We start from the raw sequence: 26,244 nt of genomic DNA, 5'->3' as shown, positions 1-26,244 counted from the left end.
AATACTTTTGTTATAGAGGGTAAATATCTCGATTTTGCAAAATCACGACATACATGTGGAGTAATCTAACTGCTACTCTAGTAATCAAAGATTCATTATCATAAATAAAAAATATTATATTCAGCATTAGATAAATCTCATCATATAAATAACAATACTTTCTATCTACAAACAATCTATCTAATCGCTAGGTTTTCGCAAAAATGGACACGTCCATCTCAATGAGTGTAACGAGCCACTTCTGCGAATCCTTCTTCTCGTCGCAGGCTTCCATCAGCAGCGTTCGGTTGGTTTTCGTATTTAGAGCAAAACACTTGCCGTGTTTGACACTTTTTAACTGTCCAGTTTCGATTACGTACTGCCACGCCTGATTCTGCCGGGCACGATGGCAACCGTAAACAGCCAGTACATCTCCGGTGTAATCGACGCAGTGTTTGTAGCTGTTCAATTCCTGATAGTAATTATGCGTCCAGTATTGATCCGTTTGTTTGTGGTTGCAGGGTGCCATAGATAGCGTGTTCATTTCCGCTTTATACTGTAAACACGTGTCGTTCCCCAGTGCTTTATTTTTTACCTGAAACAAAGTAAGCTATGATTATTTGCCGTTAGCTTTGAGATAGATACAAATTTACCTCCCCATGGAAAGCGCCTACTATGAGTGGATTCCTCATCTCGGGGAACGCATTCTCAATATAATACCGGAATGTTTTACAGTTTGCTTTCCGCCTGATTTCCTTTCTACTGGAAACATCACCCAAATCCTCTTCGGGGTACTTGGGAAGCCCGTAAATGTCAAAAATGACCTGCTTGTACTCATCCATCCACACTTCCGCTAACCGCAACGAATTCGCTCGTACGACATCCTTCTTCGTTTCGGACAGGTACGGATGTCCTATTTTCTGGATGTGTGCCACCCTCGAACAGGGAACCGTCACCATCTTTCCCCCACAGATCCAGCTCTTCATTGACAGTTCGATGTTCTCGATCCCGTAGATGTCGAAGCCTTCATCATACCAACCGAGCAGTTCGAAGAACGTCCGATTGATCGAAAACAACCCACCGGCCATCGCCGGTGTGTCAAACGGTTCCATCTTGTTCTCGGGTTTATGTAACCGACTCCACCGGCCCCACCAGCCAAAGTTCAGATCCCAATCGTACGCTCCGTAATAGGAGGGGGCATTTTCGGTGCGCAGATGCATATCGTTCTCGTCGATCCAATCGATCGTGGGGATGGCGATCGTTTGCCAATTCCGGGCTACCGGGTCCAGTAGGGCTTCCAGCCAACCTGTGGAATAGGGGAACGGTGTTCGGGTAAAATGGTGATAATTTGCTATAGTGAAATTAGTTTAATTGAACGATAAATTAATACTGTCGGAGGTGATGAGAAGATGAGAAATCCGACTGACAATGTATTTATCCTGTAAAATTATATATTTAAATCACAGAACATAGATATTATTAATAACACAAAAAACGTATCACACACATATATGTTAAACCTACTGATAGACAACTTACTGAAAAATTCATTCGATGCAGTATTATTTTTTGGGAGAAAAACTCAGTCGGCTATGATTAGTGTTGTGTACATTTAAGAATGTGTATCACATTAGATTATTTTCTACGCTTAATCTGGAAAAGGTGTAAGTGATTGGGGCATCCCAGAATTGAAACAGTGCATTAAAGAAAGAGTGCTGATTGTTAAAATAACATTGTTATTTACCATGTATATAGGCAATAAAATAACCGAAAACAGTCTACGCTTGTGTCGTAAAGAGTTCTTGTTTGAAGTAGGTAAAGAAGATAGTCGATAGGCGCTTAGGTGTAAATAGATACATTTGTGTGAATTTCTGATTTACTAGTTTGTGCCCCTTATCGAGTAAGAAAAAAACGGAAAAGATGCTCGTAAGTGAGAATCCTAGGTGAGTAATTCAAGATGTACTTTTTATTGCACTTTCCATCACGTGGAAAAAGGCTTATGAATACTCGAAGTTGTGAAATAATTTTTCCAATAAAACGACCCATAATCTAAAACAATGGCAATCAAAAATTTAAAAATGGAGGGTTATCATTTCGTATATGAATGTTAAAAATATTGCGGAACCCTTCAAAAGTTCCTGGCATTAATCGCTGAACAGTAGAAGAGCCAAAAATCTTTAAAAAGGAAAGTTGTGTGAATCGGACTGACTATAAACTATGACAAGACAAAGTACATGGTAGCTGGTGGAGAAAGAGGCAGTCCGAACGGTGTTCATTCCCAGGTAAAAATCGATGGGATACGGTACAATATTGTCAACGAATTCATATATCATGATAATCAGGTTTTGCAGCTGCGTGTAGGACTTTCTATGGTTTACGTTGTCATCTAAAGTCCCGTAGCCTATAGAGGCACAGAAAACTTACTCCAACTAAATCGCTGATACTCCCTGTTGCACAGTGCGGTGATGAGGCACGTGCGTTCAACTAAATAGACTATCGAAAACTCGGTGTATTTGAGAGAATAATTCAACATTCAATACTCGGGAGTACACCAGAAAATTGAGAGTAGCAGAACCACGGGCTGGACCAGACCCCACACTCGCTGGCTGTGAGCAATCGAGGAAGTGCTGCGGGCGTGCGGTCTGTTTGATAAACAAATATCTACACAAAAAACCGCGCAAGAATGTTTTACAGGGAGTTGCTCACCGTTCCATGTTGGTTTGTGCCGGATAACAAAACTTATGCCAAGGCCACCAACTTCCGAAATAATTCGGAGCTACGTTTTTCTAGTTTTCTATTCTAGAGCATCTCCGAAAAAAAGAAATGGTCGTCATTTGCTAAGAAATTTCTGAACTGGCAGACAATTTGGGGTTGTTGTGAAATCTCCGAATAAATTCTGGAACAATCAACCGTGAAATATACTACGCTCGAAATGTGACGATATGGTTATGCCGGGAGAGCTTCGCCCAAGTGAAAAGCTTTGGATAATTTTTTAGATAACACCTCGTAAGAATAATTGACGGCGAGCTGTAGTTAAAATAAGTTTGAATGAGTATAATAACAAAGGGGAGAACCAATTGTACAATCCGGTTGCGCTCTCCAGTGACATCAACCAACTAAATGAAGGTGCTCTCTGTTCGCCGCTGTTATCACCGGGACACCCATTGCGTAGTACTAAGGAAGCCTCCGATGCGGTCGCGTTACCAGCCAGCGAACAGCTTAGTCGTTTCGGCCCTGCGTTCAGAGGTCTTCCGAACTATCTTCTTAGGCGAGTATTAAGCTTAAAAATAATTCGCTCCCTGAAAACCTTTTGTGCCATAACATGCCGTCGCGTACAACACATGATTTCATATTCGTCTACTACCAGAACGTTCGTGGAACGAGAACAAAACGCAGGCCGCCTTTTCTACGACTACGATATCATCGTTCTCATTGAAACCAGGGTACGACGAACTACACAATCTAGCGACGCGATCGTAACGATTCTAACTCCGGAAACAGCAAAAGTGACACTTACGTCAAAGGACAACAAAACTATTCTTCATCAACAGCCCGTAACAGTGCCTTCGTTGATATCTGAATCAAGTCCAACGCAGTTTTTTAAATGATCCCTCAACATTCTGGTTTATAAAGAGCAGGAACACTCTGGGGATATATCAGAAAATGTCTATCTTTCAGACAAAAATGCACAGTCTGCAGCTAAATCGGTGGACCTTTTTGCAGATCACTTCCGAGGTGTACTTAGAAGCCCTTTGGTCTATCCATCGCATTTCAGTACCTTGAAATATTGCCATCGTATAATATCAATCTTCCTCGTCCTAGCGTAAATGATGTCGATGTATTCAGCGCTCTGTCCAGCGTTGATCCGTTGAAAGGACTTGGTCCGGATTGCTTGCATCCAGCGATTTTACAATATTGTGCCCGAGTACTCTCAGCACCAGTAATCATAATGTTCCAGCTTTCAGTCTCGGGAAATGTTTTTCCAAGCGCATGGTAGGAAGCTGCTATACTTTCTATTTATCACTGATAATATAACTTCGTAAATATAATGAAATCAATCATGCAATGCACGAATTCATTCGTTGTTTTCTACTACAAATTACTTTCGTCACGTGCAGTATCTCTCTCCTTTGAAAAGTTAGTGATGGCGCCATCTATGCGGTCACAGATTGAACTAAAATTTTCTAACCAAAGCATAGCTCGTATTATGTACTGCAATTCTTCTGAACATACTATTCAGCTAAATCTAACCATTAATCCACAAAAATGTTTAGTTTGTTAGAACCTAGTACTGATACACTATCATGCACTGCTAGGCCCCATGCAAAACTGACTCAGACATCACTTCGTTAAAAGTTTAATAACTTTTCCTATTCGAGTCGGATCGCTTTGCAGTCTTCAACAAAGTTGTAGACAATAGAATTAACTTCTTAATTTTCACTTTTGGTGATAATCTGATGTATACAGTGCCACCTAGCGGCAAAAATGTGAGCAAGAGGGTTTTCTCCATGTAAATTGTCGAAAAATCCCATACAAACTTCAAGCACGTTGGTCCGGTAGCTAGACTTGTTCGATTTGCTTCAAATTTGGAGCAAGTACTCCTGGTGGGACTAGGAATCGACTTAGGGATGGGCCGATTGTGTTTTCAAAAATTCATTATTTTTCTGGGCAGTCTAATGTACAAGGATGTAGCAGATAAGGTGATGGATGGAGGAGTTCCTGGTGAGAAATTTCCATTTTATTTAATTTATGACCTATGAAATTTATCAACCCACTCTCACCTCATTTCCTTCCCTACTAACAAATTCTAACATCCGTAATACCTGTGGAGATTGTGTGGTTTCCCCGTATCTTCCTAAGTAGGTATTCAACTAACATTTACTTCCATCAAGCGATCGTAAGAGAATGGCCAGATGTGCATTGAACTATACTATTGTATAAAAAGATTTCACTGTATCAGCCACCCTGCTATGCTATCTCCTTCAGTCGACTTTCTATGATTTGTGTGTCTACTCTGCGCCATGCTCTAGGACGTGTGAAGTATTTTTCATTAGAGGGGTATCCAACGATTTATATTTGCTACAATGGTTTGACAGCTGATGTTCTAGAGCAGTGTTTTTCAGCCGGGGGTGAGTTCAGTTTCAACTTGTTATCCTGATGTTCCCATCGAATTATTGTCTCTATATTATAGAGTCAATAATTCGATGGAGGCGTTGGGATAGCAGGTTGGGGTTTACTTGAAATGATTCATAATCTGACGAACCCCTGGGGGTGGATTCGCCCTCGGTTGGAGAACATTGTTCTAGTCATGACCATGGAACTAGGCTTAGCAATAAACCTGCGGTCAGTAGTCTAAGGTTCCATCCAAGAGTTTCATTTTACGCTCATAACTTCTATAATGTATAGTCATCTTTCTGTATCGCTTGTTTCTCTTCTGTTAGCCATCAATTGAACGAAAATAACTTTATACTTAAATACTAAAACTAGGAAATAACATATTTTTTCTCGAAATAATATCCGCAATAACAGTTTAAAGCACAGGTCCATACCAATGCTGATTTCATTTTTGGATCGGAATAGCTCTAAGTTCGCTCTGAATTGTCATTTTTTATGACTTTAATAAATATTAGATCGAACCTCGGGAGACTCGGATTCAGAACTGAAGTCAGCATTAGTTTGGAGGAGAGCGAGTAAAGGCGCTTTAACCTAGACTTAATGAGTCAGGGCAAGGTGCAAATACCTCTGTCCCATCCCAAAAGAACCAAAGGAGTGACATCAATCTTTTTAGCAAAGTCACTCCCAACGTTTTATTATAACCCCTACAAACTGAAACGGTCGGTACGGTTGTCCTCGTTTCTTCCTCATTCAAGTTTCAAAACGATTCGTTGATTGAATTGTTCATTAAATGATTAATTCAATTGCCGTATAATATTGGAACATCTTCAAACCCAACTCTGCACAGTAGGCCTGGCCGTTTTAATATTTGCGACATATTATAATATGCTTCAAATATTAATGTTGACAAGAAAGACACTAAAGAATAACTGCAGTGTTTTCCAGGATGCTTTTCAATACTGGCTGTGTAAGGGTTAGAATAGAATAGAATAGAAAATCATGATATTGAACAATTTGGTTTACTAATTGAGAAAATCATATATTTGTTTTCCAACATGCTGCAATTGAGAATTTAGCCAAGCTATCCTAATCAAATCATACGTATATTGAAACTAATTAATATTTCATATAAATTGTTATTGAAATAATTTTGACAGAATTATTCCATTCCGCCAGATTTTACTGAGTTTGAAAATAAAACGCCACCACCGAAGTCAATTGTTGTGCGAAAGAACGAACAAACATTGTTTTCCAGCCAAAAACTTCTCAAGCAGCTGAAATAACCAAAAAAAAAGACATCCGAATTAACCTCGATCCGACTACATCATCAGTCAAAGATGTTAAATTTAAAGATAATGGCGCGGTGGCTGTTAGATGTGTATATAGCGAGCTTGCTCTAAAACTGGTGTCCACTTCCAAAGAGTTGTTCTCCGAGAAATTAGTTATCGATATTCATAAACAGCTCGAAAAATTTGACCAGGATGAATATGCTAAAACTAAAAACAGTCTGCCGGAATCGTGTCAGCTTATGATCGTGAAATCTCAGAAACGAGAACATGTGCAGAACAATCCCATTGTAATAACATTGGAAACTGATGCCAACTCCTACAACCTCTTGCTAAAACTTCAACGTGTCTACATCCGCTGCCGGATCTTCGAAGACGTCGATGTTTTCCGATGCTACAATTGCTCCGAATATGGCAACGAAGCACACGCCTGCTCGAAGCCAGCATGTTGCCCAAAATATGCGGAAGGCCACCAATCCAAGGACTGCGAAGCCGCTAACGAGCAGTGTGTGCACTTTGTTGGAAAGCATGCAGCCGCACAGTCTGCCACCGAGAAAATGAATATGAGTTGCGCTACGTGGAATTTGGATTGTCCACTTTATTCGAGGCGCATGTGCATTAGAATGGGACATGGTTATATGAAAAAAAATAAATTTCACTCCGAGTAATTTTTTGGGTCCCATTTAGCTCCCAGAACAACTCTGCAAATTTTTAGTTCGATCGGTGAAACTGTATTTTTGCGCCCACGGTTTAAAGTTTACATGGGATTTCGTATGGGGAAAACGTCTTTTTTAAAATAATTCTTCCAAGAGTCGCCCGTTACCTCCTAAAAATAAATAGATGTCCGATTTTTATAGGAAATTTGACAAGGAAACAGAGCCTAGAAGACCACGAAACGATCTGATGCTTGTGGAAAAAGTTATTAAGCAAAAACCGATTGATGCCCTGAAGGTTAATGAAAATTTTACTTTTCATAGCATCACTGCTGCTGACGGTCGAGTTATATACAAAATCTTTAACTTTCTCTTATTATGTACAAAAGATGACTCAATTTATCTCTCAAAACTCTTGCGAAGTGGCCAAACAGTATAGATAAATGATTTAGAAACATTAAGAGAAGATTAAAACGAAATTGCGTATATTTGGACAACCAACAAAAAATGAATATTTTATCAATCGTCAGGGCATCAATTAATTTCAGCTTAATAACTCTTTTCTCAAGCGTCAGATCGTTTCGTAGTTTTCGAGACTTTGTTTCTTTGTTAAATTTCCTACAAAAGCCACATAACGGTTTATTTTTAGGAAGCAATGGGCGACTCCTGAAGAAATTATTTTGTGAAAGTTAATTTTTCCATATAAAATCCCATGTAAACTTTAAACAGTGGGCGCAAAAATATAGTTTCAGGGATCAAGCTGAGAATTTGCACAGATGTTCTAGGACCCAAATGGTACCCAAAAAGTTGCTCGGAGCTGGAATCTATTTTTTGTCCCACCCTAGTATACAGTGCTTGCCCGAATAATTTGACGACACCTTTCATTGTAAGAAAATGAGTTCGCTGGGAAATACCAAGTAGATATTACTGGGACACGCGTCACTGCAAACGCAATATTCTCGATTCGACTAGTTTTGCAAAAATGTCGCGAATACAATGTGCCACCTGTTCATAGTTTTCAGAGCCGCATATGATACAATCGAATCAAGATCATTACAAATATGGGTTCGAGGCTAAACTGACATAATTGATCAGTTTGACAATGGATCGAGAAAAGGGTTACGTCCGAGTATCTGGGACACTGTCAAGTTCTTTTGAAATTCCGAAAGGGCCCCGGTCAGGGCCGCCAAGAGGGGAGGGGAGACGAGGTGTTTCCCCGGGCCCGGACTTTGAACAGAAGGAATAATTCTGTCAAATATTATATCAATGATACTTTATTTGAAAATTCAATTGGAGTTTCAATATTGGTATGATTGAATTTCCTCCAATTTCTATCATAAAGTTAATCATAATTTATAATGATATAATGTTTATACTGCATGAAAGACTAATCAAAAGAAAACTTTGAAACATAAATGATAAATGAAAAATACTTATGTGTCTCTCAGTTCTGGGCTCTCGAAATCGATATTGATTCGTATTTTACCAAATGATTCGAAACTTTGCAATCTGTGGATGGGTTTAAAAAAAATGTGTTTTATTTTTTTGCTTAAGCTATACGGTTAAATGAATATCTTATCTTTTCAGTACGATTTATCACCACTATTTCTACTTATTTCAATCCATCGTATCTGCTAAACGAATCATAAGAGAATTTATTACAAAGAAGGGGAAAATGCAGCAAATTTTTAGAAAACTCAATTGATCAAATAAGTTTTGATAAAAGAATTTTGAATAACTCCACCAATCAAGAAAAAACATGAAATTCCACGAAAAAAACGATCCATAGTAATGTTTCGTGTTCCTATTTAACCCATTTAAAAAATTTTGAATTCCATGTTTTCTATTTTGTGCATTTTTACATTTAAGTTCATTTCCTACTATTTTATTTTAATCTTTTTGCGTTCTGTGAATGTTTTCTGCTTTCCATTTCATCAATATTTAAATTTTTTCCACTTTTATGTTACACAAATTTATTTATTATTTAACCCATATTTATTAAATTTTCTTTAATTTTTCATTATGGGATTCCCATTGTTTCTTGCATTTTCATTTATCTCCTTTTAAACCATTTTGATTTTACATGTTCTCTATGATTTCACTTTTATCTGTTTTCTGTTTTAACTTGTTCTTGTTATCTATTTTTTTCCCGAATCTATTCCGTTCAACTGCTCCCATTTATTTCAATTTCTGTTATTTCATTGCACATATTCAATTCTAAATGAGTTCATTTAAAAAAAAATAACTTGTCCACTTTTTGATTTTTCGTAGTTATTTTATTTTTATCAATTTATTCCTTTCTTGTTCTTTTTCATTCCTTCTATTTGGAAACATTTTTCACATTTTCCTATTTTCATTTTTCATTCTTTCCATTTTTTATTTTATTTCAAATTTTTATATTTCAAACATATTTTATCCCAGTTTCTAGTTGGTGCGTCAACCACTCTACCATCGAGGAACTTATACGAGATATCGGTATGGAGATCGCAGGTTCGATTCCAGCTTTAGGGCATATCTTTTCTCAATGTTTCTAATAAAAAGGTGAATTTTCACTGTTTTTTCATTCTCACCGATGATGAGAACAGACGCATCCACACTTCTTACAAATTCGTCAATTGGTTGTGACCCATATAATTGGCTGTTAAATCACAGAATAACAGACATAAAACTATGAGAAAATTTCTCCAAAAAATATCGATCAGCCCAATTTGCATAACACCAACTCCACCTTCTATAATCAGATTCAAACACTCATATACTAGTAGGTTACCCCTCAAGCGAGCAATTTTCAATTAGTGACACATCCCTACATTTCCGCCATCATCGAAATGTGACCACAATGTGTTCTAACCAAAATACATTTAAAGTAACCGTTAAAGCGGATGATGCATTATTTTTGAGTGATATTTCTGTTAGTTTGTAGTTAAATGATATGTCTGGATCCAAGGCCCTATGGCATAACTTCTATATTGAGACTGTAAAGGCCAAGGAGTTTATTTTTGAGTCTTCCTTGATTGAGGCGATTGACCGACGAATAACCGATCAAATGGTAAATAATTCAGAACAGAATTACGATCAATGATGATATGTAGTTTGCCTAGATAAGCTCACGATTGTGACATTCTGTCTAAAACAAGTAACTGATATTGTTAGCGATAAGTGTTTTATGAAAAACTACTGCGTCTACATGCCCGGATAAAGTTGATATTGACGGCGTGATCATCGGTTCGAGTTTGTCTTGCGTAGATCCACAGAAACACAGTATTAGCTACCTCACGTATCCCTTGCTCCAGTAAGCGACAATTTTGAATGGCAATCGTATTGGACTGGACTAAATTGTGTATCATTTCAAACTCGTAGGTACAATTTATTAAAATTGAATGAAGAATAATAGAGATATATGCATGAGAAAATGATAAAATTTAATATAAATGACAAAAGGCCCTAGAACCCCAACTTCTCGTATTCGGACAAAGGTCCAAAAGGTTCCGTTCGATTCCTGAGATTTTTTCGCATTAGAAAAACTGCAAAATATGTACCACGGAGCAGAAAAATTTAAAAGATAAGGGTTTTTGGGGCCAAAATGACCTAGTACCCCACTTTCCCATATTTTTCTAGGAACAGAATAATCTCTATTCCAATACTAAGGTTATTTACTTTAAAAAGAGGTATAAGTTGTAATTTTCCGATTGCTGCTTCAAAAGTTATAGCACTTAATATATTTTTCCTGCACATTTTCTCATAGCACCAATTTCAAAAATTTAAAACGAAGTGGGCGGGAGACTAGAATTGACCAAATGATGTGAAATTTGGCATCTGAGCTTACTTTGATATTTGTCACAGTATGGGAGGGGGGCCAAATAATTTTTTTGCAACGCCCTAACCTTCACGGATTTGAACTAAATTTGGAGGAAGTGTTCATCCTGGGCCAATATATAAAAACCCAAATTTTTGTGTCAATTGAACCACCCCTCGGGTCATGGGAGCACCCCCCGTTTTGGCAAATTGCCAAAACCCTTGGATTTCTTTTGTTCATATCTCCGGTTCTGTTGACTCTAGGATCAAACCGCAAGATGGCTTTTGAAAAAAATTATTCAAGGAATTTAGAAATTTTTGGCGGCAGTGCTGCCAACTATGCGATTTTTTCAGTTAAATATTAAAAGGTTACTTTTCTCTCAATACATATATTTTAATTTTGAAAATTCTAATGCCATCTTGTTTTTGTCAGACATTTTTACATAAAAAACACTTATCATCTCAATATAATTCGAGCGAATCCTGAGATACACCGTTTTGAAGAGAAAAAACAACAATTTCCCATATAAAATCGCAAGCGCACAACACTAAAAAACAAAATTGAGTATTCTGAGTTCAAACATAATTTTTCGTGAAGTAGACGAGAAATGATGAAAAACTACGTTTTTGGTTTGCTTCTAGCAGATCAGGGTAAATTTTTATGACAAGGTAGGTTATTCCGTTTCAATGAGTAAAATTTATAACATTAATTCACAAAATCAAAACATTCTGGATATTTTCTCGTGAACGAAGCTCGCAATTTTATTGATGAAACCCTTCAATCCTCGTGAACTAATTCATGATTTCTAATATATTAGTCACAATCCAATAGTCGTGATCGCGAAATAGTTCACGAAATCATAAAATATTATTCATGTATTCGTGAATTGGTTCATGATCCCTAGTATACATCTGACAATTCGTGCTCGTCAATTAGTTCACGAAGTTATGAAATATTATTCATGGATTCGTGAACTAGTTCGAGATGGACGCAATGCTCACGAAAAAAATCGATTACGCACACTCACACACAACGAGCCTTTGTTAGTATTTGGTTTCGTATCAAATTGCTGCTTAAGAAGCTCACAAAAGATTCCCTTTATTCTCCACCTTACACACCTTACATTCCTCCCACGTACCCATCCTGAAAATTCTAGTAAAATAATCCGACCGTCAGATTCCTAGATTAGAGCCGACAAACATCTGTTCGCCTAAAACACCTCTTTACAACCCGTACCATGATGACATGTTCTCACTGAGTAGTAAAATGGCATATATACGTTTCACACTAATGATGAGTGAGATAATATCGTTTGGCTTCCCGTCGCCGCGCCGGTATTTCAGTATCGACATTGACATTTTGCTTTGTACCACCACTTTCCCGCTGTTTTATTCTGTTTTTATGTATGTGTATGGAACTAAGCCTTTCTAGAAAAAAGGCTAACGGGCAGCATCTGAACCCGAACCGTCAAACATCTACTCGTCAAAACGACTACTTACACCATAGGCCATACCGACACATGATGATGTTCGAATGGGCTATTTAAACTTCACATAATTGTAGCAGCGATTACATGCTGGACAGAATGGAGACGTTAGTATATGTTCTTCAAGTTTTCTCTGCACTGTGTAGCCAACAACGTGTAGCAATGGGGCACGGTATTGTATTGCACAAGTATGAGATTAGTTGAAAAAATATTTGTTTTTGTTTTGTAAACTTCGATCACGGTTTCCGCCACGTCACTACCAAATAGATTTTCTGTACGTGAACTAGTTCGCAACTTTATGAATATTATTCATAAAACTAAAGGTTAACTCATGCTGTTGTTCATAGATTCACAAAATCAAAACATTCTGGATATTTTTTCGTAAACTAGTTAACGAAACTCGGAATTTTATTCATGAATCCCTTCAATCCTCGTGAACTAATTCATGATTCCAAATATATTAGTCACGATCCAATATCCGTGCTCGTGAAATAGTCCACATAATCATGCAATATTTTTCACGTATTCGTGAACTGGTTCATGATTCCTAGTATAATAATCACGATGGACCATGCATGCCCGTGAAATAAATCACAAAATCATGAAATATTTTTCATGTATTCGTGAACTGTTTCATGCTCCCAACATAATACTCACGACTTACCATTCGTGATCGTGAAATAGTTCACAATATCATAAAATATTATTCATGTATTCATGAATTGGTTCATGATTTCTAGTATACGTTTGACAATTCGTACTCGTCAAATAGTTCACAAAACTGTGAAATATTATTTATGGATTCGTGAACTAGTTCATGATTCGTAGTACATTATTTATGATATATTTTGTGTGCTTGTAATATTTATAGTATATTCTTTATCATTTTCAATTTCATGCAACATGGTAATGAAATGAATGGTAATGAAATTTGGGGAATTATTCGTGGAATCATTTTTGTTACATGCACTTTTTCATGAACTGTTCAGCTGCTAGCGGCCAGTAATAGGTACGAGCAGTAGATATAAGAAAACTATTAGGGCCTCGAACATCGTTATTCATTTGATAACATGAGTCACATTACGCCGCCTGTCAAATTGAAAAGTAAGCTCTATAATAAAATATCAGGATAACGTGAACAGAAATTGCGAAAATCGTGACTAAGACTTTGAAATCATAAATCAAACTATTAGCGACAAAAATGTAAAAAATCGTAACTAAGATCCTGAAATCAAGAACATAAATAAAAATATTAAAATAAAAAAATCTCTACTCGTGACTAAAATATCACGACAACGTAAATGGAAATCACGAAAATCATGACAAAGTTCCTGAAATCATGAACATAAATCACATTACTCGTGATTAAAATATCAAAAATCGTGACTAAGATCCTGAGATCATGAACATGAATCACTCTACTCAAGACTAAAATATGACGATAACGTGAATAGAAATTACGAAATGCGCGACTATGATCCTGAAATCATGAACATCGTTTGACTGTCGGCTGTATATTCCCAAATTATGAACAAAAATCATAACAAAAACTAATCATGTCTAGAGAACAACAATAGTAACCCAACCAAATATTTGAATGTAACGCCATGCATACATTCGGGGTGAACTAGTTTTCTAGAAACATAAATAGTTTCACGAATACGAGGTTTATAATTCACAATTTTAGGAATTTGGTCACGATTTTCGTAAATCATTCAGTTCACGAAATTATGATCTTTTGTTCATGAATTTATAAACGGATTTTTTTACGTGTAGAACACGCTTCGTAAAACCAGTTTCAAATACAGGGTGTTTGGTTCATGGTTAAGAACCTCTCGGGGGGTGATAGACTGTTATATTTGGAGAAAAAAATTGTTCTACACATACCATCAAATCTCAACCGTTACAGAGTTATTGAACTTTATGTGTAAAAAACTTATTTGTCTTAAAATACCTCTAACTCAAAAAGTATAATTTGTATTTCAAATATTTTAGGTTCACTGGGAAAATTTCGCATTGAGTGATGCCCTCACATGTTTCAGCTAATGAGTTTAAGTAGCCTTTTCAAAGTAATTTAGCGAAAATTAAAAAATTTTAATCGATTTTTCGTTCATTTCTTGAAAATCCTAATAGTTAACCTCATAATTTTAATAATCCAGATTGTTAGTCTTGAAGAGCTGCATAATTCGTTCTTTGACATGATACACTTACCTTTTCTTATTTTCATGAGTTTGGGTTATTCAACTTGGATATTTTTATCTCATTTTCACTAATACCAGCTCTAATTGAAAAAGTATGGCACTTATTGTACCTTTTTTCTTTTTATTCGAAAGCCAGGAAAATTTTACAGAGAAAAATGTATTAATACCTTTCAGTTAAGTGAATTTAGTATTCTTTTAGAAGTAAATTAGTTTAAAGTTAGTGCTATTATTAGCATTTTTGTTAATTTTCTTAAAATAGTAAATAATAAACATCACCATTATTATCATGGAAATAATGGATCTCAGCAAGTTCTACAGTTCTTTCTTTGACTGTATTCAATTATCTCTTTTGGTTTCGATGCAAAATCGGGTTTATTATATCGTTTCATATGCAAAAATAACGATTTCGAACCCACTACATTTGTGGCGAGGTCATGCTGTATTAACTATTAAATAGCAGCAAAATGAAAAGAGATATAGACATAGTGTCAAAAAGTTATAGAGAACATTAAGGGGCATCAAATGAACAATAGTAACGATAAATTTTGTTGATTAATAATAATTCTTAAAAAATTAAAAAATCTCCAAAAAACACAAATTTTGAGTTATTTCGTTAGTAAAAAATCATTTAGTACACTTAACTAAAAGATATTTGTATATACACTGATAGGACATTTTCTCAGCTTTCTAATAAAATCTTGTAAATAACGATATAAAGCATATTTTTCAGATTAGCAAGCACTTGCAAGTCGGTTACAGGAAAAGTAATGAAATTACAAAGAAATGAGAAGAGATAGAAAAATGACGTCCAAGAACAAATTACGAATCGTCCTAAAACCCAACTTTTAGACAATGGATATTGCTATAATCATACTTCATTATTTCGAGAAAATTAGCAAAAACCTCCTCAAAAACACTAACTTTTAACTACTTTACAGCTAAAAGGTAATTAAATTTAATTAACTAAAAGATATGAGAGCACCATTGAATAGCAAATTTTATCACCTTTCGAATGGAACTAAAAAATTTAAAATATAAAGTATACTTTTAAAGTTAGAGGTATATTAAGACAAGTAAGTTTTTTACACAAAAAGTTCAATAACTCTGTATCGGTTGAGATTTGATGGTATGTGTAGAACAATTTTTTTCTCCAAATTTAACAGTCTATCACCCCTCGAGAGGTTCTTAACCATGAACCAAACACCCTGTATATTAGAATATAAAAAGCGGATATAAACTTCCAGCATAAAAATCGGACTGGGGCATTCCTTTGTGAGGCTCGGATAAAAAAATACTTCAGTATTAAAACCGGAAAGAAATATATCCGATTCTAACAAAGTAGCTTTTTTAGCCGACTTATAATCTTGAAAAAAACGGATACTCCTGCGAACAATTTATTTATTTAAGGGACCACTTCAATGGAAAATGTATACCGTCATTCAAAGTATTCTAGGAGCACTGTTGATTACTTTGATGGGTTTTGACAAAATACGTATTGCGATAAATTGAGCGTTACATTTGAAAAGGTCCTTCAATAGTTAATAACATGCGAATATATTATGTCGATTTTGCATGAAACTGAACTCAGTTTCATGCCTAGCAAATTTTTTCTCAATTGAACCAAAATCGGACTGGGGTCTAATCTGAATTACAGCATTCGTTTTCATCACCTCTGGTATTACGTGAATCTATTGTTTCTTCGAAAACGACTGTTAGAAGGAACGAAGTAGGTTTTCAAGTAAAAATTATATTAGTAAATCAATTAATTCAATTCTAGTCAGTTGCAATGTAATAGATTTATTTTTGCCCGCTGCTCTCTCTTGTTCTCGAATTTGCGGGATCAGATCAGTAGCGGGAACCTTTTTACAGGATGGTTATACGTTATTCCGATCAATTTATCGTTCTACGAACGATGGGGATGCTCTTCAAGCAGTTGTCGCATTTCCTGATGCTTACGATGTCTTCATCTTTTGTGTTCTATCTACTACCCACAGTAAACGGTTCGCAACTTATTCCATTCGAAACACTGAGAGCGCTTGTGTCCTTCTAGGGCAGTATCATATCGCTAGCCAATGTCATTTCTCCGTGATTCGATAGTTCACATGGTAGTTGGTCGATACTTACAGACTATTTACTTGACTAGTACAATGATTAAAATGTCAGTTCAATATCTATATACCAGCATACTATTTGGACATAGGAATAGGAATGTCATTATCCAGACCATTACATGGATTTGATTTAAAATCTTGTCTTAGTAGGGTTACTAGCTACAAAAACAATGACTCAACTATTTAGAGCATAACTAACAAGACCTCGCATTATTTACTCATCTACTAACTCTTGATCAAACTCTGCAGTATTCCGTTGCCAAAATTGAGAAAGTGCCTGGCCTGTGGGCACAAAAATATAGAGCTGGAATTTCAAGATAGTAATCATACGTTGGAGTTCCAACCAAAAAGGATTCATAAATTCAGTAGATTCGCTTCACTTGTCTTCTGATGGTGCTGTGTGAAGCATGTCGACGAAGAAAGTTCCGTTTTGCGTCAAACCTTGGATAAATGGCTCTACATTGATCTTATTGACATCTAAGTTCACCAATTTCATTGTTTTTTTTCGTACAACTTAGGCAAAGCAGAGTAGTCGTACACCATACTCAGGCACATAGTTCATAAGTTGGACGGAAAAAAATGGTTTGTGTACCTGTATCCCTGTCTGCTAACATACAAGAGTTCTTCCGCCTAAGGTAACCGATACATATCGTTCAATAATGAAAAACGAATGATGAAGGTTGACAACATAAATGATCGTAATATACGATCACAAAAAAATTCAAAACATTTTTCGTAAATAGTTGAAAGTAATGATGTGTACCAAAAAAATATTATCAATTTATTTGCTAATCTAAATAGCAGCCAAGCATTCATTGTTGTAGTCTACCTCATTTGTTTCGATTGATTATGACGAATACTTTTAAAATTCACCTGTTATTTATCGTATAACGTGATAGATGTTGACTTCTTACATTCGAATTATACTCCTGATACCAATTTATCTCCGAAACAGATATACAGTTGAATTATATTCTACCATTACTATTTATGTAAACTACAGAGCATTGTGCTTAGTAAAAAGTACAAACAATCAAACACATCGATTTCCTAAAATGAATATAAACCCTTTTCAACTTGCTGCCTAGATATAGAAATTGACATCAATGCAACTCAAGTCATTTGTATCAACAAACATGCGAAACTATGACTAGCTGGCCATGAGATATAACTTTATGCAACAAGCTTTCACACTGTGACAATCGTTCGATTATGAATGGTCAATTATGCTAGCAGGTGTTCATAGTCTTATTTGCAAAAAAATGAGATAAACATTCACCTGTAATACTTTTTCTGAAATAAAACTTACTCTCAAAGACTTATTTCAAATTTCCATTTTACTATAACGTAATACATGGGTTTCGAAAGATTATATATCCAATTTTGACCACCATCAAACCGTTTTCACGTAGTGCTCAAGAACTTTGTGCTATACTGTAGTGTTGCCGATAGACATGTAAACAAACATGTTTTTTCAAAAAACTTTCGGACAGGAAATTATGGTTCCAGCGCTGTTTTTCACGAAACCATAAATTAGGAAAGCTTCGTATACTTATCATAAAGGGATCAAGGTATGTTGAGTGTGTTCTATTATTTAGTAACGGAGATAACTGACCCAGAATACTGCAGTGTCAGAGAGACCCATACTGCGCTGATCTGCACTGAGATTCGGATTTTTGGGACAGGAAATCTTCGTAACGGATGAATATTTTGAATCGATGAATGTTTCTAAATGTTTCTTGCACTTCATTTCAGGTATCAAAGTAAAATGAACGCAATTCAAATTACTTAAATCGAGGAAAACGAGAAAGAATACAGATGCGGTATTATCACAAATCTCATTGAAGTGGTCCGTTAAACCGGTTTTTATACTGAAGGATCATTCTTGTCGAGTTTTATCAGTGAACATTTTTTAAGCGATTCTTATGCTGCAGGATCTATGTCCGATTTTTAAGCTAGAAGCGCATTTCCGATTTTTATATTCTAATATATCTGAAACTGATTTTACGAAGCATGTTCTATCCGTGCGACTATCATTTTCGGGTGCCGGTTGTATAAAACCCCTTGATTAAAAATTTATCTCAAAACATTTTTTTTCTTACCCCCTCCCCCCCTTAACAGAGAAAACAGAAAGGTTATTGCTTTCACGGATGATGTGATTTATCCAGCTTTTTTTTTGAGACGCACCACTGCGACCAGTATTTAGATCTACTGTGGTATGCCCCTTACTTAATCTAAGCGTACTATCTACTATGACATATCACTATTGATGAGTGATTGTCGTTATTGAGATACACACTCCATCTATTCCAGCTATTCGCCAATCTCTAAATACCATGTTGAGAAATGTGTCACCAAAATTTGACGCTATTCTGTTAGGAAGGCGTGCCTCTCCTTTGTCAGCCAGCTGGAGCCACGTATGTTCATCTTTTGATTTCTCGAAATAAATTCTTTGTATTCACTTAAAGTGGAAAAAAGGCTAAAAAATCGAACTCGAAGTTTGAGATAACACCATTCCGTCAAGTTTCAAATTTTAACCGGTAATGGGTCATTCCACCAATATATTTAGTTTAGAGTTTTATTTTTAGTTTTGTGTTTCAGATCGATCCTGATGCTGTACGCAGGTTTGGAATTCCACGTGCACCTAAATTAAACGGAATGCCGCCTTGAAAAAAGACGAAAATATAAGCTTTTTGAATCCCAAAACTGTTTCCTTATATGTTTGTTCATTGGCCGAAAGAAAACCGAATTGTGCTTACTTTTTGGTCATTTAAATGAGAACCTCCCCGGGAAAAATTGTCGATTCAACGATTTCACGATGAAACGATAACTGTATTAGTTATATCTAACATCTCGATTCTTCGCCGGAAGAAGGCAAATGCAATTAGAAACACTCTTTGTGGTCTAGACTTGCAGTTTCTAGAAATTTGGTACCCATTTAGAAAGAGTTCCGTTCATTTTTACACCATGGTGGTCAGAGACTGCCTATGGAATGCGTATACGACTCATTAATCCGTATCATCGTAACAGGAGATCCGATGCAACCAAAACTCAATAGTTTACCAATGATTGCATTGATGTGTGAAACCATATCAAAGCTGCCATAGGAAGATATCACGAGGCCTCATCCTTATATAAAACATTAAATAAAAATTTAGAGAAATCCCGAAGAACTGCACCATAATTATAAATTAGATAATTACTTTCATCTGCTATCAATCTATAAATATTAGCGACTAGCAGCATTCAGGGAATGACTAAATATGTAGGAAAGAGAAGAAATTGAGAAATTTCGACAATAAGAAAATTAAGTAAATAGATGCCAACAGAATAAACATTCAGATTAAAGTCGCACCACATCACACCGTCTTAGCCCTTAGTTAAATCTGAAATATCACCAAATTCCACTGCCGAAGCACATTTATGACCTTCCTACAGTATGACGAAAACGAGTTTTCATTACAACAAGTGTCGATGTTTGATTGCCCCTTATCGTAGCAGGTATCTCGAAATTTGATTGCTTGTACAGTCTCGAGATATTAGCAACATTTCATTTCCGTTGGTTTTTTTTTCACCATCCTGAATGTGAACTTGAAAACCTAAATTTCCGCCACGAAACTTGATTACTTTTGAATTACTCAAATATTTTGTAAATAGGTTGCAATAACACCATATTAACCCCAACACCGCACATACACATACACAACCGTCAACACACCGAACGTACTGAAACTCGTCATTACACAACAACTATGTTATCACTAATTAGGAAACTACAGTTTAAAGTTATACCAACTGTGCACTCAACGTGAGCATCGAGAAACGTGATGACCTCGGCAGTCGTGTTCTTCGCCCCCAACAGTCGCGCTCGTATCAATCCTTGTCTCGTGGGAGCCCGTAGAATACGTACTTTCGAATACGACCGGAAGTAGTCGTCCAACTGAGTTTTCGTGTGCGCTGTATTCAAATCAAATTAAATAATTGTTTCAACTACAGTCACAAACTATTCCACACAATCACTTACGCAGATAGGAAAAATCATCTACCAGGATAATCTCTTTCACAAGCTTAGGTGGTGACCGATCGAGGATCGAGTGAACCGTTCGTACCAACACCGACCAGGCTTCGTTGTAGAACACAATCACGATAGAAGTTTCTGGTAGATTTTTGAGAAATCGATCCGGTTGCCGGCACCATTCATCTCGAGTATCAGGAAGCCGCCTTCGCACGGACACTAAATCGGACAGATACTGATTCAAACCTTGGGTGTCATATCCATACTTCACAATATCAGCAACTGCCTCGTTCGTAACACCAAGCGTGACAGCAGCCCCCATATCACCGGGAGGTGTCGGCAGTCTTGGATCCAGTGTTTGTGAAACGTACACAAAATCAATTGTGGTTTCCGCTTCGGTCGATCTAGTAGTCGGTGCCGGCGAGTCTGTTTCATTAGCTACGAAACCAAAGCTTTTGAAGTGGCGCGCACGAATGATATCCTGAAAGTCGGCTATCTCCCAGCTGGAACCGAACAGAGTAACCAGCCCTAAAATGGCCACGATCGTAAACAGCACTCCAAGGAGCCATCTTTTACTAAACGCCTGATCCACAAATGCCACGACGAACGGGTTAAAAACCATGCGAAGAAAAAAAAACAAGATTAAAATTCACGTTTATCTAAATAAAACAAAAGAGATTAAGCATGATTGACAATTACCCGAAACATACTTCACCGGCGAATCGTGTGTGGCGGACTGAGCCGAATAAGCTTGTCGACATACCAATTGGACAAGCTGTCGGGGCGGTGTTTGCGATACAGCAATAAGACGTGCGTTATCAGAACCTGCTGCCGCCCAACAAAGGCAGCAGAGATAACCGCGTTTTGAGGACTGCTGCGATGACAGGGGACTGACGGCAAACAGCACACACTGTAGTGGATAGCGTTTTCCGGGCCTGCTCAAGCGCCAGCCAGATATTTAGTGCAGCCGATGTCGTCCAACTAGGCAGACCTTCTTTGTCGTGCAGTTGTACAAACAAAGTAAGCCACCCTGCAAAAGCCTAGAACTACGCTCGGGCGGGTGACACCGCCGTTGTTTGCCGCGTTGTTTACTAGATACTGGTACGGAACGGGTTGCTTCGATCAGCACTTTTCGTCGGTACCTGACTGGGGAAGTGGAGCACTGCTTAGGGATGGCAATTAGCTTCTAGTTAGCGGGAATGATTTGTCTAGTAGATAATTGCATAAAGTTGCATTGTTTAAGACGGCAATTTGTTCTCCTTATTGGATGGAGTGCGCTTTAGTTCAATGAAGCACAAGTTTAAATAGGTTTCAATTTAATTAACATTTTCAGAAGTTTTGGATTAACAGCCCAAAAAGTCGGAATTTATGATTTTCATAATTTAGAACACACTGTTATCCGTTCGCACAAACTAGGCGTTAGTAACTTCAAAACAATTCAGAAGAGTCACCGCTTCTTCACCGCCCTCTGATGAATATGGATTTTACTGCATTTTTCACTGCATGTGCTACAATGTTGAATATGGATATGTCTTGCCTACAGTTTTAAATAAACATCTATATCGAAATAGATCGTGTCAAGTATATAAACAGAAGCTGTTTCCGTAGCTGGTTGTGTAACGTTTAAATCTGGATTGTTGGCGACATCCAGCAAAACTTTTTATAATGCTGCATTTCATATGAAAATTGAGGTTTTACAATTAAACTTGTTACTATTTTACAACTAAGCAGTACTACAGACATTCAAACATTACTTTAAGTGAGAATCTTACAAACACTTCTATTATTTTAGTTTACGATTTACACAAACTTTTCCATTTACAATAAAAATTGTTGGGATTTGTTGAACAGTTTATTCGGAAGAATTTAAAGCGAACAAAAAAATGAATTCCAGATTCCACCAGTTCATGGTAACCAATGTTATTTGTTGATCAAACTTGCAAAATACTCGTATTTCTTTCCAAGATGCTCGGTGATATAGCAAAAATAAACAGTTTTTTCTGCCATATATTTGTTTCTTCATTTCCATTTCTTCGATCTTTCTAGCGGATGACTAGAAATTAAGCTCCTTCTCCATAATTGGCTTAAATTCCAACCTTTCCACTTTTACACTCTCGATTTGACATTTCAAATCATTTCAAATCATGACGGATTTCATTGCAAGCTTTAAATAAGAATCCTGACTATTTATAAGGGTGGTGTCTTTGGTAGAGTATTTTAAAATTAGTGAAGAGATCTACGGCTGAATATTTATTCGGAAATCTATTTCTATTTGGCGCTAGGTACCAACCAAGCATGATAAATTTGTGAATATTCAGACGGGTGGTGTCTTCGACAAAGAGCTTTTAGAGATCAAAGACTTTGTTAGGTACATTTGTGTTTGGCGAGTGACGGTTAAATAAGTTGGATTTGAATGTTTCGTGTTCTACTCGTCAGTAACTGACACGAACTTGGTATCAGTTAGACTATATCCAAATTAACACCAAATTGGCGTCGTGATTCGATATCGGACTTGACATAATTTTTTGCACGTTCCTTAGTGCTGCATAGTAGATCAATTCCAAAATAATTTGCCCACCATCGAGTAGCACGTCAAATCCTCAAAAACTTTTCCAAAAAAATTCTAAAATTAAAAAGAAAATACGTGTAGAGATAGAATTCAATAAAAACGACTCCACCCCCTGGCTCGCACTCCCTTGACAGTGGAACATGAACGGCCTCCGGGTTTGCTTAGGGAATCTACAGTTGCAAATTGCTTAACTTCAACCAATTTGCTTGGCTCTCCAAGAAACTCATATCCAAGACGGGACCAATCCCGGACCGTGGTTGGGCAACCGGTACTCGTAAAAAAACGCACCTCGGATCCTTTGAAGAAGTCCTTCGACAGGCTCTGGCAAACGATCTGCATGCCGACATAGCAATATTGGACATCGCCAAGGCCTACAACACAGTCTAACGCGAGGGGTTCTCCGACAACTAACTACCTGGGGAGTTACCGGAAACCTTGGGAACTACATCAAGGACTACCTCAATAATCGTCTCTTCCGAGTGGGAGTCGACAGCCTACAATCCAGAACATATGTGGAAGAAAACGGTATCCCACAAGGATCCGTCCTCGCCGTCACTTTATTCCTCGTCAGCATGAACTCCCTCTTTGTATCTCTGCCGGGGAGAGTTTATATTTTCATCTGCGCCGATGACATCATAGTCTTCGTAGTGGGAGGATCGACCGCTCGAGTGCTCCAAGCCGCACTAAACGCCATCGGAAAATGGGCTGAAGCAGGGGCCAAATGCTCAGAATCGCACTGTTGCAATTCCTATCACCTAACCACTAACGGACCAGTCAAACTCAGAATTACATTTATCCCTTTCCTCAGAGAACCAAAAATCCTCGGTATCACGCTGGATCGTCGTCTCACGATCTTATCGCACTTATAGACTCAAAACACACTGTGAAAGCAGGAAATGAGGCGTCATTCGAACCACCAGTGCCCGGCATCCTACTCGACGCTCGTCAACATCAAAATATTCTACGGAACTGAAATATCCAGCCACAACCTGGACGGGCTTATGAGGATCCTTGCACTCCTGCGAAAGTAGCTTGTGTCGAAGCTGGCAATCCTTCGGTGGGCAGCCGCTAACAGCACACTTACCACACTCAGGTGCATACTGGAATTTCTCGAAAGGACTTCTGGTAGTACTTGCACCCTCCTGAAAACAGCTCAAAATATATTCCTGGAAAACACCGACACAGACCTCCCAGAAATAGCTCGCCTTCACAGAACCCGGGACAAGAAGTCTGTACACCAGCACCAACCTATCAGGATCGCTGTGAGCAGGCCCTCCCCCCGAGGTCGCTCAGACCAAATTCCTCGAGCTGATGAACTAATGTTTCCCTAATCACGCTATAATCTACACTGACGCTTCTAAGCTGCAAGAAAAAGTTGGAGTGGGGGTCTGCGGAATAGGAGCTGCTCTGGCCTATCGCCTTCCCACAAGCTGCTCCGTTTTCTCGGCAGAAGCTGCTGCCATCAGTCTTGCGATCGCAAGGAGGCTAGAGGGAATACCGACTATCATTCTGACGGGCTCTTTGTCGGTTATATCCGCCTTGTAGACGGGAATGTCACGCCACCATCACACAGGCTATGGAGGACACCTGTGATCCGTTGACTACGATATGCTGGGTATCCGATCACTGCGGGATCAGCGGGAATGAGGATGCCGACTCATTGGCAGCTCGTGGGAAACTGGCCCGAAGATTGCTGACCAAATTGGTCCCATCGACGGATATTACATCCCACTTCAAAGTAGGAACCACGGCTTGGTTTATTAGCCACTAGAAGAGCCAACCTGGTTCCTTCAAAAAATCAAGGGAGGACCGGAGCGATTTACCGACCGGAGTAACAGGCTCGAACAGAGAACCCTTCCTCGCCTACGAGTTGGACACACCAAAATAACTCATGCACATGCGATCCGATCACTCGAACTTACACCCCCCCCCCCGTCTGTCAGGTATACCACACCAGACTCACCGTGGAACATCTTCTGGTAGATTTCCAAGAGTTTCAAAATCTCCGAACTACCGTCTTCAATACGAGACATGAGATAATTATCCCATATGCAATACCTCGCGAGGCGTCATAACATGCCTTCCGAAGTATAGCTCCCGTCGAAGAAATAGTTCTGCACAATGGCAGAGAATGTGTACCGAGCTCTGTGTTTTTCAGATGAAACTTAGCAGGACAATGTCCCGTAAGTAAACCTGTGATTATTCGTATTTTTTTTTTTTTTAAATCCATTAGTTTTTGGCTCTCGTTGTATCTGGATGTATGAAAGTTCGGTTTAGCCTTCATTTTATCTTGAACTGTAGTCAAGAAAGGTTTTAATTTGAGTTTCTTTATTATTCTCAGGTGACCATTTAAATCAAAACTATCTTCTCGGCTGTATCGTTCTCAGCTTGAATGTGCTGTACACTGACCTAATACGGAAATTCTATATTGTGCGCGATTCAAAAATGTATCATTCAAATAACAAACGGAGCCGTGAGTTTGTTTTTATATATTTCCATTATGTAAACAATGATAATAATAAAACGAGTTTGAATAGTTGTCCGGCAGATCTCGTGCAAGCGCTTACCCATTGCACGTGGAAACCTGTTTCATTTCTATCTCGCTATAGTCGTGATTCACTGGTTGGGCCACAGCCTCTGTCCAACTGACGAATTTGATTCGCTAGTTGGACCGACTGACAAATGTTAAAAACTCTCCAAAGAAGACATTAGTAGTATAAAAGATTGTTAGATACATTATCAAAGTAAATTTGACATGAGATTTTGACATTCAGATGCTTTTTAGTTGGACACAGGTCCAACTAGCGGAGATCCAACTAAAAAGCGGTCCAGTTAAAGAGTGTCCAATCAGCGAATCACGACTGTATTGTATATTTCCGTGACATCATCGTAGTTGCTGCCTATATGTTCGCGAATATCTGATTTCTTCCTAGCTTCTTGTCCTTACGAGTGTGAACTTCCTCAATGATGGTGCTGGTTGTAGATTTTGAGGTACTTTACGCAGCTTTTGCCATTGTCAATATTACCTGAGCA

At 37.7% G+C, this 26,244-nt stretch overlaps 1 protein-coding gene across 1 annotated transcript; it reads right to left on the bottom strand.

The window, feature by feature from the left end:
* Window positions 1-101: 101 nt before the first annotated feature.
* LOC131690861 (putative polypeptide N-acetylgalactosaminyltransferase 9) lies at window positions 102-21,704 on the bottom strand. Its single transcript, XM_058976931.1, has 5 exons — window positions 21,342-21,704; window positions 20,652-21,225; window positions 20,420-20,584; window positions 633-1,285; window positions 102-574 (listed from the first exon to the last, which is right to left on the bottom strand). The coding sequence occupies exons 1-5, from the start codon at window positions 21,348-21,350 to the stop codon at window positions 188-190; spliced, it is 1,788 nt and encodes a 595-aa protein (XP_058832914.1). The 5' UTR covers window positions 21,351-21,704; the 3' UTR covers window positions 102-187.
* Between the last annotated feature and the right edge of the window lie 4,540 nt (window positions 21,705-26,244).

Source organism: Topomyia yanbarensis, chromosome 3 (genome assembly GCF_030247195.1).
Source record: "Topomyia yanbarensis strain Yona2022 chromosome 3, ASM3024719v1, whole genome shotgun sequence".
NCBI lineage: Eukaryota > Metazoa > Arthropoda > Insecta > Diptera > Culicidae > Topomyia > Topomyia yanbarensis.
The sequence above is the reverse complement of the archived record's forward strand: the minus strand, read 5'-3'. Positions and strand labels throughout refer to the sequence as shown.

Bases quoted from the DNA above. Each gene is read 5' to 3' on its own strand.
- LOC131690861 (XM_058976931.1), bottom strand. The intron at 20,585-20,651 runs GTAAGTGATTGT...ATTTGAATACAG, and splicing joins AGATGATTTTTCCTATCTGC to CGCACACGAAAACTCAGTTG. The intron at 575-632 runs GTAAATTTGTAT...ACTTTGTTTCAG, and splicing joins TAGGCGCTTTCCATGGGGAG to GTAAAAAATAAAGCACTGGG.